Source organism: Balaenoptera borealis (genome assembly GCF_965194805.1).
Source record: "Balaenoptera borealis genome assembly, chromosome: 1".
NCBI classification, from domain to species: domain Eukaryota; kingdom Metazoa; phylum Chordata; class Mammalia; order Artiodactyla; family Balaenopteridae; genus Balaenoptera; species Balaenoptera borealis.
Window position 1 is genome coordinate 6,009,785 of NC_138860.1, and position 18,849 is coordinate 6,028,633.

Consider the following 18,849-nt stretch of genomic DNA (forward strand, 5'->3'; position numbering starts at 1 on the left):
TATTTTCACTGTGACCTGTAAAAATTACATATTTTTTTAGTTATTGATAATAGAGTAATTATTGACAAAACACTTTGTCAAAGAAATTAATATATCTCATTGTTATTACATCTCCAAAAAGCAACTGACCAGCTTCTGTGGTTTTGCTATCCATCCAAGTTTTCCGTCAAAAAAAAAAAAAAAAAGAGCTGGCCATCATCTTTCACACTATTGTCACTCCAAAATTTTTCTCTGGGACTCCAGCAACAGTGACTAATTTCCCAGATCTTATTCTCCCTTCATCTTAATCTTTTTTTCCTGTTTGTAACTTAATGATCTTTTTTTCTTGTCACTTTATTGTTCCATTTAAAATGCTTCATTGATTCCCAATTCAGTCTGTATAAAAGCCTAATTCTTCAGCATGGTGTACGTAGCCCCGCAGAACCTTGGACTGCCAATCTTCACTCCATCTCAGGCCCCTGAGAACAGTGGGAATAGGGGAGCTTCATGCTCAAAGAGGCCTCAAGGCCATTGTCCCTTCCTCTCCACTAACTTCTTCTGGCTGGTTTGCTTTTCCCCTCCTCAACTTCATCTGAAAGATTCTCATTCTTCCTTTAAGACTTATCTTCTGCATCAGTCATTCCAGAAAGGTTTCACTAACCACAGAAATTTAGTTGCAAGAAATAAGCCCCATCCATGAACCTCTAGAGTATACAGTAATTGCTACACTGAATATAAATATGTTTGCCATTATTAACTCAAAGAACTAGTTTTGTAAAAAAGACTTCCTAGGAAGAGGGACGCTTCTCTCTTCATCTCACTGTAGGACAGACTAGACTAAGAAAGTGTAAATAATTTGGGGATTTTAGATAATGTTAAAAAACAAATATGGCAGAAATTTCTGCCAAAGAAATACTGGTCAAACGAAGTATGGTACTTTTAAATAAATTGACCAAAATATATTATTACAAAAGCCAGAATCATCATATTGATCATCAGGCACAGGTCAGTAGTATTAAAACTAAAGAACTGCTAACTTCTAGCTAACTATGGAACTTTTTTTAAAGACAAAGATTTATTTAGTGGATTCAGTTCAGTTCAGCAATATTTATACTAAACTCCCAGTGCAAGTATAAAACAGGGCCACTTCCTAGAAGCATTATTCAAAAACACAATGTTATCATGACACATCAATAGAAATAAATAATGATAGTTTTTCAAATAAAAAAATGACCTATTCTGGAGTTTTAATATTAAACTTGTAGTAGAAATGTTTAAGATTTTATGTTAGTCATAAGAGTCAATTACAATTTAATTATAGTTAAGAGCATGGACTTTAGTGTCAGATAACCTACGTTTAAATCTTACCTCTACCATATATGCCATGACAATTTTGTACATGTGATTTAATTTCTTTTTTTTTTTTTTAATTAGTTTATTTATTTATTTTTGGCTGTGTTGGGTCTTCGTTTCTGTGCGAGGGCTTTCTCCAGTTGCGGCAAGCGGGGGCCACTCTTCATCGCGTGCGTGGGCCTCTCACTGTCGCGGCCTCTCTTGTTGCTGAGCACAAGCTCCAGATGCGCAGGCTCAGTAGTTGTGGCTCACGGGCCTAGTTGCTCCGCGGCATGTGGGATCTTCCCAGACCAGGGCTCGAACCCGTGTCCCCTGCATTGGCAGGCAGACTCTCAACCACTGCGCCACCAGGGAAGCCCGATTTAATTTCTTTGCACCATGATTTCCTCAATTATAAAATGGCAGTGAAAACAGTACAAAAATCACATAGTCATTTGGAAGGCAAAATAGATGACATGTGTAAAGAACTTAGATCACTTACTGGGAAATAGTAAGTGCTGAATAAATGCTAGTGAGTTAGTATTTTTCAGATTCTGTAGGAGGCACAGTGTTTTGAAAGGCATATTTTCATGAAAAAAAACTAAACTCATTCAAATAATCAAACAGTAAGTGTATCTTACCTACACATTTAGGTTTTTCTTCACTCCAAATACCATCTGCTGAGCAATGTATTTGTTTAGGTCCATCAAGTATGTAGCCTGAATTACATTCAAACTGTATTGCTTGTCCAAAAGTATATATTTGGTCTGGTTCCAGGGCACCACTGAAAATTTTCCCATTCTCTGGTTCTGTCACTGGTAAACACTTAACAACTGAAAAAATAAATATAAATTTTTCTAGTAGAATTGGAAAATTTTATTATGAAAAATGAGTATATAAAAATATAACATATATATAACCAATAGCAAGATTGGAGGAAATTAAATTCTTTAAAGATGTATTTGATATACCTGTTAGCCAAAAATAAATTCTACTAAGTAAAAAAGCCCCCCAAAAAACAAACAAAAAACCCCTGTAAGTTTATCTCTGATTCTTTTCTATGAGAGTGAACAAAGAAAATTATTACTTTGGATTTTTGATTGACAGTTTATATATTTTGTAGTAGCAAACAAGTGTTTCTTAAATAATTGAGAAATATAAAGTTTGGGATAATTAAATACAAAATTTCCATTTAAGCCCCACAATAATATAAAACTGTATTCCTAAAAGGTGTAAAAGCAAACTTTCTGATTATGTTTATTTCAATAAATAAATAGTCTTTAATTTTCCTTTTTCCATATCAAAATAACTTGAGCACTTTTTTGATTTTCCTTAATATTTTCCGGTATCCCTTAGCTTATGATATTCAATCTTTATTTTACAATGATCACCCAGGATGCTTGCTAAATGGAAATTCTATGGCTGCCCTATCACCCCAGGGATACTGATTCCATACATCTTTACTAACCAAAAATTTCAGTTTCTAAGAAACACCCCAGGTGATTCCAATGTGGATGTTCCTTAGAACATTGATGTCCTTCCCCTCATTTCCGCAGATGAAAGATCCACTCTCTTTTTCAGACAACGGGATTTTTGAGTCACCATGTTTCTTCTCCTCCCCCCACCCCCCTCCCCTTCTTCCTCTTCTGCTTCCTCCTTGTTTTTCTCTCTCTTTCTCTGTCTCCCTTTGTGCCTTTCCTTCTCTCTTCTTCTCCCTCTCTCCTTACTCCTCACCATGGAACTTGGAAAAACAATTCTGATTGATCTCTTATTTTCATGATGACTAGAGATTGGAATTACTAGTTCAAAATTTGGGAACAGGATGTGCATTTTTTCATTCTCATTGTTTGCTTTATGGATCAGTAAGAAAGGACAGAGGTCTTCCTTAGTTCCTGTCTCTTTTCAGTACAACTAAGACCATAGGAAAACTCCCCTTGCCAGGCAAGAGGGAGGAGGTGGCTAAATCATGTTCTCCACTTCAGCCGTTACCAGAGATCCCTGCACTGGGATCGTTATTTGGGGCAGTGCCTCTTCATGAATAAAGCTGAAATTCTCAGCTTCATTTTGATGTGATACTTGTGTTATTTCTAGTGGTTAGAATCCAAAAGGAAAAAAAAAATTAGATTTTTCTAATCTGTAATACGTTAACTATTAGATCAGATGAGCCTGTATTTATATTTGGTTATTGAAACACATAATAACGTAGCAATAAAAGGATTAGATATCCACTCTGTACTACAGTAGAATCCACAAAAATAATTTGAGTAAGAAATATTTAATTATAGACTTTATGAATATTTGATGTAAGACATTTCAAAAAATCCTAATATTTTAAGTATATGTTTTAATATACTTGTAAATCAGTTTTACATCTACCTTCACATATGGGAATATTATTGGTCCATCCATTTGTTTCACATTCACGGAAATTCATCTCACCCAGCATCTGATACCTAAAAACCAACAATAACAGAGTTGTGAGCTAATGCGTGTTTATGCCCAGTTTTAAGTTTGATACCATTTCAAATGTCCAGAAACTCCATTTCAAGGAAAATTAACAGCATATACTTCCCTCCTTCCTTTCTTAAGAAAGGCCCTCGGGCTTCCCTGGTGGCGCAGCAGTTAAGAATCCGCCTGCCAATGCAGGGGACACGGGTTCAAGCCCTGGTCCGGGAAGATCCCACATGCTGCAGAGCAACTAAGCCCGGGCGCTACAACTACTGAGCCTGTGCTCTAGAGCCCGCAAGCCACAGCTACTGAGCCCATGCACCACAGCTACTGAAGCCTGAGCGCCTAGAACCCGTGCTCCACAACAAGAGAAGCCACCGCAAGAGAAGCCCGTCGACACAACTAGAGAAAGCCCACGCGCAGCAACGAAGACCCAACACAGCCAAAAATAAATAAAATTAAAAAAAAAAAAAGAAAAGAAAGGCCCTCAAACCCTCAGGTGTATGGACTTGGAATAATCATAACCCTTGGTTCATGACACAAACTCATTACTGTTTCACACACAATGCACTTTTATTCCTTCATTAATTTATTTTTTCACTAATGAGGTACATTTAACAATGTAATAAGCTCCACGAACAATCATCAAAAACAGAAGATAAAAACATGATAGTACACAACAGGTCACTGTATGTCACCCCCGTCCACTCTTTTTCCATATTTCTATCCATACTCCTACCCTCCATGGTTGTGATATTTTCTGGATGCTTTGGGCTTTTTACATGATCAAGGATAGTGCTAACAAAAATGTCTTAGTGTGGCTTATTTTCAGCACTGGTCACCATCTCCCTGTCTCTATACCCGAGATCCAAGATGCTTTCCAGAGGGCAGTCGATGAGTCAAGTCTGCTTATAGAAGTCATTCAATGTCGAATTATAGTAACTCATCAAGCCTGAGCTTAAAACCAAAGATGCTGTACTTTAACACAAGGTCCTTGGGCAGGTGTACAGTGTGCAGTCATCCCCGGATGCTTCAGATGAAGGCAAAGCATCCTTCTCAATATTTATTACATTGGATGGTTGGAGGCAAAAAAACAAAACAAACAAACAAAACCTTTTTCTCAAAAAATAAATAATGGAAGGCATTTTGATAACCACAAAAGAGAGAATTTTGACAAATGGTCTTTCATGAACTTCTAAAGAATTCTACGTGGACAAATGTTTCCTTTGTCTGCAAATAAGAGTTGTTCTGCAAATTACACAAGTAAAAGAAATTTTCTCCTTCAAAAAACACTGTGTCTTTCTTGGATTGGGATTGATTTGTTCCTAATTCTCTACAGGAAGAAAACATTTCAACAGAGTAAATGGGAGTCACAGAACTTGAAGTCAAACTTTTACTCTGTGCCTCTGTCACACGAAGGAACAAAATAATTTGTTATTAAAGGTTCTTCTCTGGTTCCTCTCTTGGCTCTACCTTATAACAGAGAAAGAAGATTTCCTGGTGAATATTTTCCATCTACACCAGGGACCCATCCACTTGCCCAAATCTCTGTCAGGCGTTCTGCAAAATTCTACACAAAACCGCCTAGCGTCACCAGCAAAGCCTGGGGAATAAAACCAGAATCTGGGGAATAAATCTAACCTTCCCCCCGGCCCCCGCCCCCGCCGGCTTAGTCTAGTTTCACTGGCTCACAGGGTCGCACATGCAGAGGAATTGCACCCGGCTCTTCAAACTGGAGTTGCTCGTTCAAAATGGCCCCGGCACTTCAGCTCAGGGCCGTGTGCACACCTTGCACACGACACTCCATCCAAGATGGCAGCAGCGGGCGTGTGCAGAGATGCTGCACCCGGCAGTGTGGTCTGGAGCCTGAGCAGAGCAGCTGCCCCGCCCCCTCCCAGCTGACAAGACCCTATAAGGCAGAGCCGCTCACTTGCCACCTGTTGGGAGAATGAAGCTTTCCTGTGCTGTACGGTAGGCCCTTATGAATGATCTATTTTATATATAGTAGTGTGTATATGTCAATCCCAATCTCCCAATTTATCCCTCCCCACTCCCCTTTCCCCCCGCTAGTAACCATAAGATTGTTTTCTACATCTGTGACTCTATTTCTGTTTTGTAAATAGGTTCATTTGTACCCTTTTTTTAAAGATTCCATATAAAAGCAACATCATATGATATTTGTCCTTCTCTGTCCGACTTACTTCACTCAGTATGACAATCTGACCTATATGCGAATAGAATCTAAAAAAGAGGGGATATATGTATACGTATAACTGATTCACTTTGTTGTACAGCAGAAACTAACACAACATTGTAAATCCACTATATGCCAATAAAAAATAATTTTTTTAAAAAATGAAGCTTTCCTTTGCTTCTGAACCCAACTCGGTCTCATTCTATTGGCTGAAAGAACACCGGGCAGAAGGACCCTTGTTAAGACGACTCCAAAAGGTCAGTAATGCTAGGGCCCATGTACATCGAGGGAGGGAGAAAGATAGAGAGATTGTCCAAATGTTGGTTTGGAGAAAAGTAAGGGCTTGTGTTTCTGCAACCCCAAGCTGGCAAAATACCAGAAACACTGTGCAGAGGGCCTCTTATAAGACTCCCTCCCTGTAGGAGGATCAAACTGGTTTTCCATATTGAGTATTCTGGCAAGTGGCTAGTATTCAGCTAAATGGGTGCACAGCAGACAAAAGGGGGATGGGACAAGGGGACACACAGGGTGGGTTGGCTGGCAGAAACCGTGGGGACAGTAAACCCACTCTATCATCAGATCCCACTACTGGGTCAGAAGACTTATATCCCCTCTGATGCTGACCTTACAACAGTCCAAGGACTTTTATTTCACTGACAAATATCTAGTCCTGTTGAAAGCCCAAGCTGGGTGGTGGAGACAGTTGCTCTTACAGGGTCTATGACAGTTTATCCATAGTTAATACAAGAAGAACGTGGCAAAGATGAGTTAAACAGAGCCAGAGTCAAAGCACGTATGTCACTAACCTCTTTACCAATTTATAAATATTATTTATTACTGAGATTTAGGGAATCTAGTAGGAGAAGTTTATGAGTTTTGATCCCTTTTGCTAGGTCAAGGGTGGAACTTAAAGGGACAAGACTAGCCTGGATTGAAAGGGATATTTCAGAGATTGGGGTAAAAACTCTTTGAAAAATCTCCCTCCGATAGTGACCAAGGAGAGACTAAGTTATAAGAACTAATACTTATTGGGTGTTTACAATATCCCAGGAACTCTTCTAAGGGCCTCAGGTGTGTGTCGTATTTATTTCTCCCACCAATCCTGTGATGCACTTGACATGTTTCTGCGTTTATAAGTGAGGACATGGGAGTAAAGAGGTAGTTTTAAAAAATACATATAGTTATTAAGTGGTAGAGTTTTGGAATATAGGCTTACTCCAAAGCCTAAGCTTTAAAATATTTTATTTTACTGCCTCAATTCAAGAAATAAATGGAAAGAGAATAATGATTCCATGTGTAATTTCTTGATCCTATGTGTATTTACGTAGTATAAAAGTGCAATGATCCTGTTTTCCCATGCATGAAGCTTTCTCCAAAATAATTTTTTGGCCTGGCTGGAGATCTTAGGAAAGAAAGAACACTGAGGAGATAACACAGGGTTAAGATTAGCCGTGAAAACCAACAGGTGCTTAGAAAGCACAAAGTCACTGATTCCGAACATAGCAGCATTTTTGGTCCATGTGATAAGTATAATTTACAGCTTGTGGAACCTTAAAGAATGGTAGTTATTATTTCAGGTAAAAGTCTTGTTTCTGCTAAATTTTATAAAATTTTATCAAAATAGATACCATGTACTGTAAGTTTGTTACTATTCCCACTCTCCCTGACATATCAAACTCCTATAATACTCTGCACATAATAGAATGTAGTGAGGACTCATGGCAGTGAATTTTTATTTATATGCATGCTATTTTCCCACTCTCCTATAACTACACTCTCCCAGAGTAATCATAATTCATTTTAATTTTTCAGTGTTGAGGAGATGATAATTATATCAATATATAATCATTTCCATTATAGTTTAAATTTTCAGGTTGCTTGTATGTTACTTATAAATACGTTCATAGAAAAATATAGTAACCTTAAACACATAAATTAGTACAGTTTCTATTTACTGTTTCCATTATGAATTATCTGAATTATAAGCCTCTTTTTCTATTGGCTACATACCCCTCATCACATGTATAAACAATCTTTGCACCGTATTCAAACTGAGTTCCTACTGCAAGATGGAAAGAACCAAATGGAGTGTCTCCAGGGTGTCCGCAGGGCTTTTCTAAAATGAAAAAAAAAAAGGATGTAATGTTAGTATGTAGCACGGGGAGTAACAATTTACATGAGTTCGAGGACAGGGATATCTGATATTGTGTTAGAGGACAGAATTGAAAATATGGAAAAGTGAAAAATGGCAAAGTTATCTGTACCTTTTGGAAGATGACAACACCTTGTTAAGAATAATGACGATGAAGAATTTGAAAAAGAACAGATACTTGTGTATGTATAACTGAATCACTTTGCTGTACACCTGAAACTAACACAACATTGTGAATAAACTATACTCCAATATAAAATAAAAAGTTAAAAAGAAAATAATGAGGATGTATCATTTTGTATTTAAATGACAATAGTGATAGAATTCAGCCAGCGTTTCCATAGTAGCACCCAGTATCTTCACAACTAAAAGTTTTCACAGATTTCACAAATGTAGGAACGACTTACTCTGACATATCCTCGAAGGATGAAGAGGTAGCCACTTTCCATCCTTGCATACCATTACAATACTCCCAAGAGTTCTATATCCAGGGCGGCATTTATACGTAGCCTGAGTGCCCTCTCGATATGTTTGTTCAGTCCAAGAACCTGACAGAATTTCTCTTTCTTTTCTTGGAGGGGGTTCTTGACAATCTACAAAAAAATGAAAACACAATAGGTGTTTAAATAACTATTAAAAATGCAGTACGTTTAGGTTATTTTTTATTAAAAAAAAACTATACAGGTCCATCCAAATGTAAGTCTTTTTTTTTTTTTTTACTTACTAGATTACTAGTTTATTATGAAAGGATACAACTCAGGAACAGCCAGATAGGAGCGATGCATAGGGCAAGACTTGGGGGAAGGGGTGTGGAACTTCCATGTCCTCTCCAGGTGTGTCACTCTCCCAGCACCTCCCTGTGTTCACCAACCTGGAAGCTTCCAAATGCCATTCTTTACAGATTTTTATGGCAGCTTCATTACATAGACACGATTGATCAAATCACTGGCCCTAGGTGACTGACTAAACCACCAGTTCCGCCTCCCTTCCCAGAACCCTTGAGGTTGGGGACTGCGGGAGGGTGGGGAGGGTGGGGCTAAAATTTCCAACCTTCTAATCAAGTGGTTGGTTCCTCCTGGCGACCAGCGCCCATCCTTTGGTTCTCTAGGGCCTTTCCAAAAATCACCTCATTAACATAAACTTAGGTGTGGTTGAAAGAGGCTTGTTGTGAATAACAGAAGACACTACTTTCACCTCTTAGCCTCTGGAGCTATTTCAGGACTGAGAACAAAAGACCAAAAATTATCAACAAAAGATACTTCCTTTGCTCTGTATTAATTAGGAAATTATAAGAGTTTTGGAGCTGTGTGCCAGGAACCATGGATTAGGCCAAAATGTGTATTTCTTATTATTAATCATAGTATCACTGTTAGTCTTCATTTCTCTGCAAATGTAAGTCTTAATATATATAAGATATATATTTTACTGTACAAAAATTAAATCTACATAGAGTTGTAAGAATAACTTTCCAGATAAATAATTATACTTTACTATATTATCCAAGTGATCAATAAACTGATGAAAAATTGGTCAAACTTCAAATAAAAATTAAAACCATAATAAATCATGAATAAAATGACATGACATTGGCAACATTTTTTAAAGTCTAAAAATCCTACCACTTGGAAAGAACGTGGATCCTTAGGTACTGCTGGTGGGAAGGAAAATCAGAGCGCCCCACAAAGAGAGGAGCTTAGCAACTCATAGTGAAGTTGAAGGTACCATTGTTTATTACTCAGCAATTTTATTCTTAGGAATATATCCTAGAGAAACTCATACACACTGTGAACTAGATTTCACATATGGGAACATTTTACAGTCATATGGTTTTTTTTTATAGTAAAAAATGGAAATGACTCCAATGTCTGTCAACTGTTGAATGGATTAAAATTTATGGTATATCCATGCATTGGAATAGCACACCAATGCCACAAAATGCCGCAGAAACAAATAATAATAATCACATGAAGTAAAAAGACACAAAGGTACATCAAATGTTACAAAATTATTTCATCTATATAAAATTCAAGAACAGACATATATAATAGGTATGTGTATAGAGACGGTTAAAAAGTATTAAAGAAGAGCAAAAATATAATTACCATAAATATTAAGATAATGTTTTCTTCTAGAAGAAAGGAAGGGGTATTAATCTAGAAGAAATGCAAGGGTATTTGGGGGATGCTGGGAATGCTCTACTTCTTGACGTGGGTAATTATAACTATTTTTAAATACAGTACATTCATATTTTATTCACTCATGTACTTCACAATAAAGATACTAAAGTAATAGAATCTGCATGTACCGTATGATTCTTTTTTTCCAAAAAAGTAATTCATTAACAAAATGACATATAAAGAAGGGAATGCATAAAATTAATAATGAAGCTCATGCCTACTGATTATAATTGCTAATCTTTTTAATACTTCTTACTGCTTAGTTTAGATACAACTACCCTTGATATTAGGGTGATTTCATTAGTTGACCTTTAACACATTACTTTTAAATTGGCAAATTCAAAGATACTTCTCACCATATATATATTTATTGATATTATTTTCATTGTTAAACTCCTTTTCTTACTTGGTTTTATAAGAATGGTTTAACATTGTATTCTAGAATTTCTTTTTGTAAAGGCAAGGGGAAAAAATAATCAACGGAGCTGGACCCCATTACAAAAACATTCTACATTTCGTAGAACAGAAACTCCATATGAAACTTCATTTTTGTGTAATAAATAACACTTGTGTGGGCTTTCATATGCACTAATTTTTCTTTGACTTTTTTGCAAATGTTTAGCACATTTGTTAGGAAACTTTGTAGTCCATGATTCCACATTAGTTTTGATTTCTAAAATTTAGGTAAACATACTTTTAGTCCACTAGATGGTGCTAACACCCTACCATAAAACAACACAAACCGCCTGCGCCTCTTCCTACCAGCAACCCTCTTCCCCCAAAAAAGCCAGAGTTTTTGGTTTTGTTTTTTCAACTTAAGGATCATGTTTTTACATGGAAATTTTGTGTTTAACTACAGGATAATATGTGTGTTTTCCACTTTCTAAATTCAGATCCACTACATGGCGTTTAGGTTACTGGAAAAATTAATTAAATTTCAAATGTAGATGCCAATATTGTGAGTGGAGAACCACTTTTCACTAATATATCAACATTTTGATAAATTTAATTCCTATCCTTCTATTAAGCTCATGCAAGGAAAAAAGTAATAAAATTTTCTTATCAATTAACTTATTCAATTTAAATGATTTTTATTAAAGCAATGCATTTACCCAAAGAGTAATCATGTGTGTTACTTACTTTTAACACCCAGACATAAAAGACAAGGATACATCTCTTTCATACCATCTTTCTACCAGATTCTCACAATATTTACTCTGTGTATACATATTTACTACATATAAACAGTTCTTATATTCATTACACTTTTTACTTCAAATGATATTTAAAACTCTGGTGCTTTTTCCACAAACTTTATTTATTTATTTATTTTTTGGTGTATATTTCTTTCTTTATTTTTTTTATTGGAGTAAAATTGCTTTACAATGTTAGTTTCTGCTGTATAATGAAGCAATGGACAAAGGATTAATCTCCAAATATACAAACAGCTCATGGAGCTCAACATTAAAAACACAAATAACACAATTTAAAAATGGGCGGAAGACCTAAATAGACATTTCACTAAAGAAGACATACAGATGGCTAAGAGGCACATGAAAAGATGCTCAACATCACTAAGTATTAGAGAAGTGCAAATCCAAAAATTTTAAATTGTATCTCTTGGCTCCGTAGGAAAAAAATGTTATCGCCCCCTACTCTGTTGTTCCATCTTTCCACTGCCATCGCCAAAATCTTAGTTCTGATTATTATCATCTGTCAGCTCGGTAAAGACTCAACCTGCTAACTAGTCCCCAAGCTCCCCTCTCCCATTGGCCTCACAACCACGTGTGATTTTTGCAAATTTGGTCATGTCACTCCTGGGATTAAAATTCTCCTGTGACTTCTCCTTCCCTTGGCTTTGGAACCCACATTTGGCTCTAGCCATGCTCTCTGATTTCATCTTATCACCTCTACCATTTATTCACTGTGCCAAAGCCACCCTAGTTTGTTTATATTTAGATGAGCATCTCAAATGAATTTTTCCCCCTAGGCCTTTTGCACGTGTCATTTTTTTCCTCTTTGAACACGTTAACCACAGATTTTTGGTGTCTGGCTTTGTCTCATCTTTCAGGTACTTCCTCCAAGTGGTCCACTTATCTCTAGGCAAGGTAGGCAAGACACCCCACAACCCCATCTCTGTTATTTTCCCTCAGCCCCTACTTTACTTCCTTCACAACATAATTCATGGTTCATAGTTATGTTTATGTATCTATCCTCCCATCAAAATGTAACTTCCCCAAGAATAAAGACCGTCACCACAATCCGTCAAAACCTACCCATGATGTCGTCACAACCCTGATATATTTCTCTCTCTTCATTGCACCTCTTACAAACCAACTCCTCAGCCCCACCCTACTCCATCCTTTCATTCCAATTTGAGCATCTTGTCTTCCCTAAGTGATCCTACAGTGTTTTCAGTTATCTCCATCAAAATACTTTATATGATAAAATACAATATATTAGTAAAATACAATAATCATCCCTTCTGTTTTGCCTCCTAAGTGACCTCTTGTTGGAAGGTGCTTGTCATAGTGCCTGGCACTTAGCAGTCACTCAAAAGAAAAAAAATGATCACTGAATGAGCAAATAAATAGATGAATGAATGGATGAATGAATGTGAAGCTATCCCGAAGACTTTCCATTTTATCTGTAGATTATGGATAACCTGGGGAAAAGGCATTGTAGACGGTAACAAACATAAAAGATAAGATAAGAGAACAAATGTTTAGTGCACTTAAACCTCTGTTGCATGAACCCAAGAAATCTAACATCTGTAAAATTCCATTCTACATCCTGTCTATGTGTCCTATGTTTGAATTATGTTATACTTTTTTGAAGTCAGGAATCATTTTAATTTAGCTCAAAAAACTTCGGGGAACCTTTGAAGGAACATTTCTATAATACTTTTCTATCTATTACAGTTCTGGTTAACAAGGTTCAGGAGAAACTTGGCTCTCTTGGTCAAAATGTCAAAACAAATAAAAGTGCTCTGTCAAATCTTTTTCTTTCCCTTTCTTTGTATTAGTTTTGTGATTTTTTTTCTCTGTCCCATTACTTTACTCTCTCTGAACCATTTTTTATAGTGTTTCCTTATAATCTTAAGCTGGAAGGTAACACTTTAGTTTTCCAGGGGCATCACGGCCTTTTGGTGCACTGTGTTCTGAGACCGGTTAAAGCTGTTAAGAAGTGGGTAAGGTGCACGTTAGTTAAGCGAGCACGGGGTAGGCTGGCTGGCAGACTCTCACGGGCAGGCAGGTGGGGATGGGGTGTGGGGTGAGAAGGAGGAGGAGGCAGAGCCGGGAAGAAGGAAACATGGCCAAGGCTGTAGAACCGTCAGGGATGGAGGGGATAAAAAAGTGGGCCAACTCAGACTGAGGCTCAAGCCCTAGCAACCAAAGGCCCAAAATAAAGAATCCTCCCTAAACTGTGCTTCCACGTATATTTGAAAACTTACTTCTAGCTAAGAATACTGTTAGCAATACTTAAATAATTTAGTTCTAATTTGAAATTACGTGCAGGCAGAAGAGTAGCATGTGCGTTCCCAGGCTGTGCCTAAACTTAAAAGTCAGCAAGGCTCTCGCTCTCGTGACATTCCTGGGGGTGTTTCCTCTACCCCTGGTCAAAGCACCCACGAGAGTGCTTCCCCTGTCAGATCTTCCTTCCTGAGAAAACCTCATCTTCCAGGATTGCTGGGTCCTGTTCTTACCACATCCTCGTTCATTTCTACCTCTGCCCATTAAAATTGTTGCAGAAAACTTATCAGACAGAAAACTTACTGTGAATAGTAATTCACATAATTGTGGTGCATAATACTAAATTGAACTGTCCCAACTCTTACTCAGAGTATTGTTACTCCACATAAATTTCAGACTGGTTGAATTTATGGTATTATTAATATGTAAAACATTTTAGGAGAAGGGAAGATGTTGAAGACAATTTGGCCATTGCTCCACTTTAGATCCCACCGTATAAATACCCACACTACTACCTCTGAAAATGTGGGATTTTTTGGAGATGGGGAATTCTTATTTATCACACTGGAACTGAAACACAGAATTTAGGATTATAAACTGCTATCACAAGTTTTCTGGATTAGATGAATATACATAATATTCACATCTATCCTTAAAAAAGAGTAATTTTTATGAATTTATAATTAATTCTTATGATCATAATACCAATTCTTTTTTGTATTAAAAAGTAATTTTTATGAATTTATAATTAATTCTTATGATCATAATATTGATTTTTTTGTATTAGTTAATTCAAATTCAAAACCATCTTGTACTTGAAACAATACATTAAAAAAAAATAAATTCTCCTCTCTCTGTTGGAATAGAATCTCTCTGATATGTAACATATTTCAGGTCCTAAAAGAACGCTTTTGCCCTTTAAACCTCCAGAATTAGAAAACACATCTCTCCAAACAACATAGCCAGCGTGCACTTGGACATATTTCAGTTGTGTTTTGATTTATTTACTTTAATCAGCCTGGAATTTTGGGGCCGTGGCTAATTTCAAAGAGCATATGCTTTTTGGATCTTAAATCTAAAAGGTCTTCTTGAAAAGCTTGGTCACAAGATATTCCAGAAAGCAGAAACGATGTGGTATAACTGAGGAACAGTTACTCTGAACTCTGTAAATCTGACCAGGTTCTTAGTAGCCTGGGGTGAACTCCCCCGCAAGCAGCTGACGCTCCTGTACAGCTAGGGATGAAAATGCAGACCACCTACTGCATTAAAAAGGTACTGCTTGGTCTCCAATATCCTTTTCTAAAAAGGGGGAAAAATAGAAAGTTGAGCTTATAAATTCTTCCTGTTGGTTACTACTCCTCTTTAGTAGTGATTAGTATTTTTGAGGAATGTTCACTCTTAACAGGATGGAGACCACTTAGGAAAGGCTGAAATGCAGTATCTAGTTGAGTAAAGCAGATCGTGAGAGTATACACAACTGTCTTTTCTCACTTTCTCAACTTAGCATTCAGTATTCAGTTTAGTATTTCTCAGTTTCTCAATTTGTATTCCATCGTCATTTCTACATGGGAGACAAAAACAGAGGCAAATGTTGAAGGATATGTGGATATTTTTAATGATCAAGGCCACTCTGTTGAGTAAAACTTCTGTTAGGGCTAGACTGATGGAATTGGTTGTGCATTGTGTGTGCTTTTGTGAAAACCATGAGGCTAATGTAAGTGTTACTTTAAATACCAAAGCTGTACTTTATCTAGGAAGTGGCCAGATTTACAGCCATTCTCACTGTAATGCATGTAGTGCTAAAGCTCAATTCACCAGCAGAAACTGCTGTCACATTCCAACATACGTTCATGAAATATAAAATACAAGTGAAATGAATCAGCTGGAATCAATTAGGGAAGCAGGGAGTTTTAAATCACTATTATTTAATTTTTATCACTTACACTTTGTAACACCCAATTTTAATAATATTTCAAATTCCACTTTGTCATCACTGAAACAGTTTAATTAAATTTAGCATTGATTCTTAGCTTTAAACATGAGCTAGAAACCAAACAAATCTTCCATACATGACAAATGCAATCTACATAAAACCTCAGCAAACAATATGTAAATCGTGAAGCACTAAGAGTATTCCTATTAAAGAAAAGACAAAAACACTTGTGTAAAGAAAAAGATGTTTGCTATTGGTAACATTAACATTGTTCCAGAACTCTTTGCCAATATAATCATATTTTGGTATATTGTGTTGTAATATTAGTTATTATTAGTTGTAATATTTTTATGGACAGGGAAATGATTGTATACCTAGTTTAAAAAGTGGCTGGATATAAGGTTTACAAGCTAAAAATCAAGCAATACCATATTAGTGTGTATAACCGAGAAAAAGACTATCTTTCAAAAACTCTTAAACACACTTGAGAAAGACCTGAAAAAAATTACTAAAGGATACAACTTCAAAAAGATATCTGGCTTTATTTTCTAGATTGAAAGACCCTCAAGGACAGGGGTTTTGTTTTATTTGCTAATATTCCTCACTGCCTAGAGGTTGACTTGAAATAAGCATTCAATCGAAATTTGTTGACCTAGTGAAGAATGTTGGGAATTTATGAATGATAACTTTAAAAAACGTCAGTCAAACATGTATCACATAATTGGTTACCTATCATGAATTAGGAAACCAAATTTGCTCCAAGAAGAAACTTTTTCATCTATCAAGGAAAAGTGATAGAAGTAAATTTAATTATCCATAAATTCTTACTGGTATCAGAAAAAAACTCCTGCACTCAGATTCACTACTCCTAAAGGCTTTTCTACTAGCATATCTTATATCAACCACAGGGGAAGAAAACCCTATTGAGTAACTTTTACAAAGGTTGCATATTCAATTTTTTTTCAAATGTATACATTTTCATTCAAACGATACAAGTGATGGTTGTCTCCAAGACTTTTAAAGCCATGGCAATATCAATTGTAAATGATAAATCAATTTTTCTTTAGCAAGAGTTAACATCTCTATCTGAAATAAGTCCAATCATTGCAGCTTGAAGGCTTTTATTGTCTAATTCATTTTCTTGTTCTATGTTCATCTACTTCTTAATACATTCACATAGGCATTTTGGTGAAAATTCTAAGCAAAAAAATAAATTACATTTTATGATAATCACAAGGGAAATGATCATGACATGTCACGTTTTTGAAAATAATTATTAAAACATTTTCTGAACTTCTACATTAAATAAAATTATGATGAATAATTAGATATGCCACTCAAATAAGCTGCTTATATTTTTTAAACTGAACAGTGTCAAAAGCGTCTCACACACTAGGTTACAGCACAGTAATTAAACACATTTTCTAGACCACATTTTTATTTCCACCGTAAAAAGCATGTAAGCAAATGTTTTGCAATATAGAAAAAAAAAGCCTTCCTTTTTTAATCTTACCTTTTGCGACACAAACAGTCCATAACATAAGCCACACAATTGCTGCTGGAAATCTCATTTTGGGGACCCTTCAGGGGCACCTCTAGTAGTTGACAGTGCTTAACACTGTGTCAGGTTCTCCTCTGTTAAAAACTATGAAAAGTGCAGGAAACTACTTGCTCCAAAAGGAAGTCGAAACACAGCTTGGGGATTAAAGCGATTGCTAGATGTCCCGCCCATCAGAAACGTTTGCAAAGTAAAAGAAAAAAAATAAGCCAGGAGCCCCAGCAGTGCCAGAGTTTGAACCTGCACTCCCACTGAAAGCTAATGCCGTGACCTGCCCTTGATTTGTTTTTATAAACCCAGGCATGTTCTTCACTGGAAACGTTCAGGTTCTTGGAATGTGCATAACTGGTGATATTCTCCGCGTTTCATAAACCCTCCAATTATTTAGAACCCATTCAGATCTACCGTTGGTAGACCTCAGAAGATTAAAATAAATAAATAAATAAATAAATAAATAAAAGCTCTTTCAGAAATCATTTACAGAACTTGAGGTTAGGCAATGCTTTCACAATCAAGACCCAGACAACAGAACTAAACTTTGCCAGGAATGCAGTGCTGGTTGATTTGGGGGGCCTGCTTTGCCTGCAGTTCATGAAATTAGTCTTCTAAGGACTTGTTATAAAGGTGTGTATAAAGCAACAGGCTCACTCTCCTTAGGTATGAATGAGTTTATTAATTCAAAAATCAAGAAACTGAAATGCTGAATTTTTTTAAACTTTGTACTGAAATATAATATGCATAAAGGGAATGTAAGCCAATGGTTTGCTGAATCCGGAGAAACTGAAGACACACGTGCTAAGAGCACCAAGGTGAAGAGTAGCAATCTCTCAGGAAAGGCCCAGCCTCCACTTCAGTGCCCCTCCCCCCTCCCCCATGACACACTCTCCTGATCTCTGTGAACAGGGGACAGATTTCCCTGGTTTTGTACTTTGTATACATCAGATAATAAGATATTTATTCTTTTGTGCTTGGAGCCTTCCACTAAAAACTATGTTTAGATTATCCCAGCACACTGTTGGGTGTTGCTGTAGATTATTAACCCTTATTGCTGTATGATATTCAATTCTTCGAATATGCCACATTTTATTTATCTGTGTGTCTGTCAGTAGGCATCTGGGTAGCTTCTAGTTTGGAGACAATGCACATAGTTCTGCTGTGAACATCAAATTATGAGGCTTTTGGGAAACACGTGTTCTCATTTCTGATGAGTACATACCTAGGAGTGGAATATTAGGACATAATGTATGAATATCTCTAGGTGTGATAGGGCTCATCAGACACTCTTCCAAAAGGTCTATATCAATTGACATTCCCATTAGCAAGTGTGTAAGTTACTCCACACCCTCAACACACTGATGTTTTCCATCTTTGTAGTTTTAGACATTATGGTGAGCACGGAGCAGTAATTCTCTGAGGTTTTAATATGCATTTTACTGATAAGGAATGAAGTTGAGTGACTTTCATGCCACAGTTGGTCATTTAGCTGAGCCGCAGGCCATTTAAGCAACTTCCTCAAAGTCAAAAGACATTGTGCAACAACCAAAATGGAACCCAGCGATCTGATTTCCTGAATCTTTTAACCCATACAGATCTGCCTTTCAAA

The 18,849-nt window shown here is 36.6% G+C and overlaps 1 protein-coding gene across 2 annotated transcripts in view; it reads right to left on the minus strand.

Moving 5' to 3' along the window:
- The window catches only part of CFH (complement factor H), a 99,335-nt gene extending 81,903 nt beyond the window's left edge, over positions 1-17,432 (minus strand). The window contains exons 1-5 of one of the 2 annotated variants that reach the window (XM_082394236.1): positions 17,202-17,432; positions 8,513-8,698; positions 7,964-8,069; positions 3,688-3,764; positions 1,953-2,144 (exon numbers count right to left, since the gene is read on the minus strand). In XM_082394236.1, the coding sequence (XP_082250362.1) occupies positions 1,953-2,144; positions 3,688-3,764; positions 7,964-8,069; positions 8,513-8,698; positions 17,202-17,259 (619 nt within the window). In that variant the 5' untranslated portion in view covers positions 17,260-17,432. The remainder of the gene's footprint in view (positions 1-1,952; positions 2,145-3,687; positions 3,765-7,963; positions 8,070-8,512; positions 8,699-17,201) is intronic. The other variant, XM_082394237.1, reaches the window with a different exon arrangement.
- Positions 17,433-18,849: the final 1,417 nt, after the last annotated feature.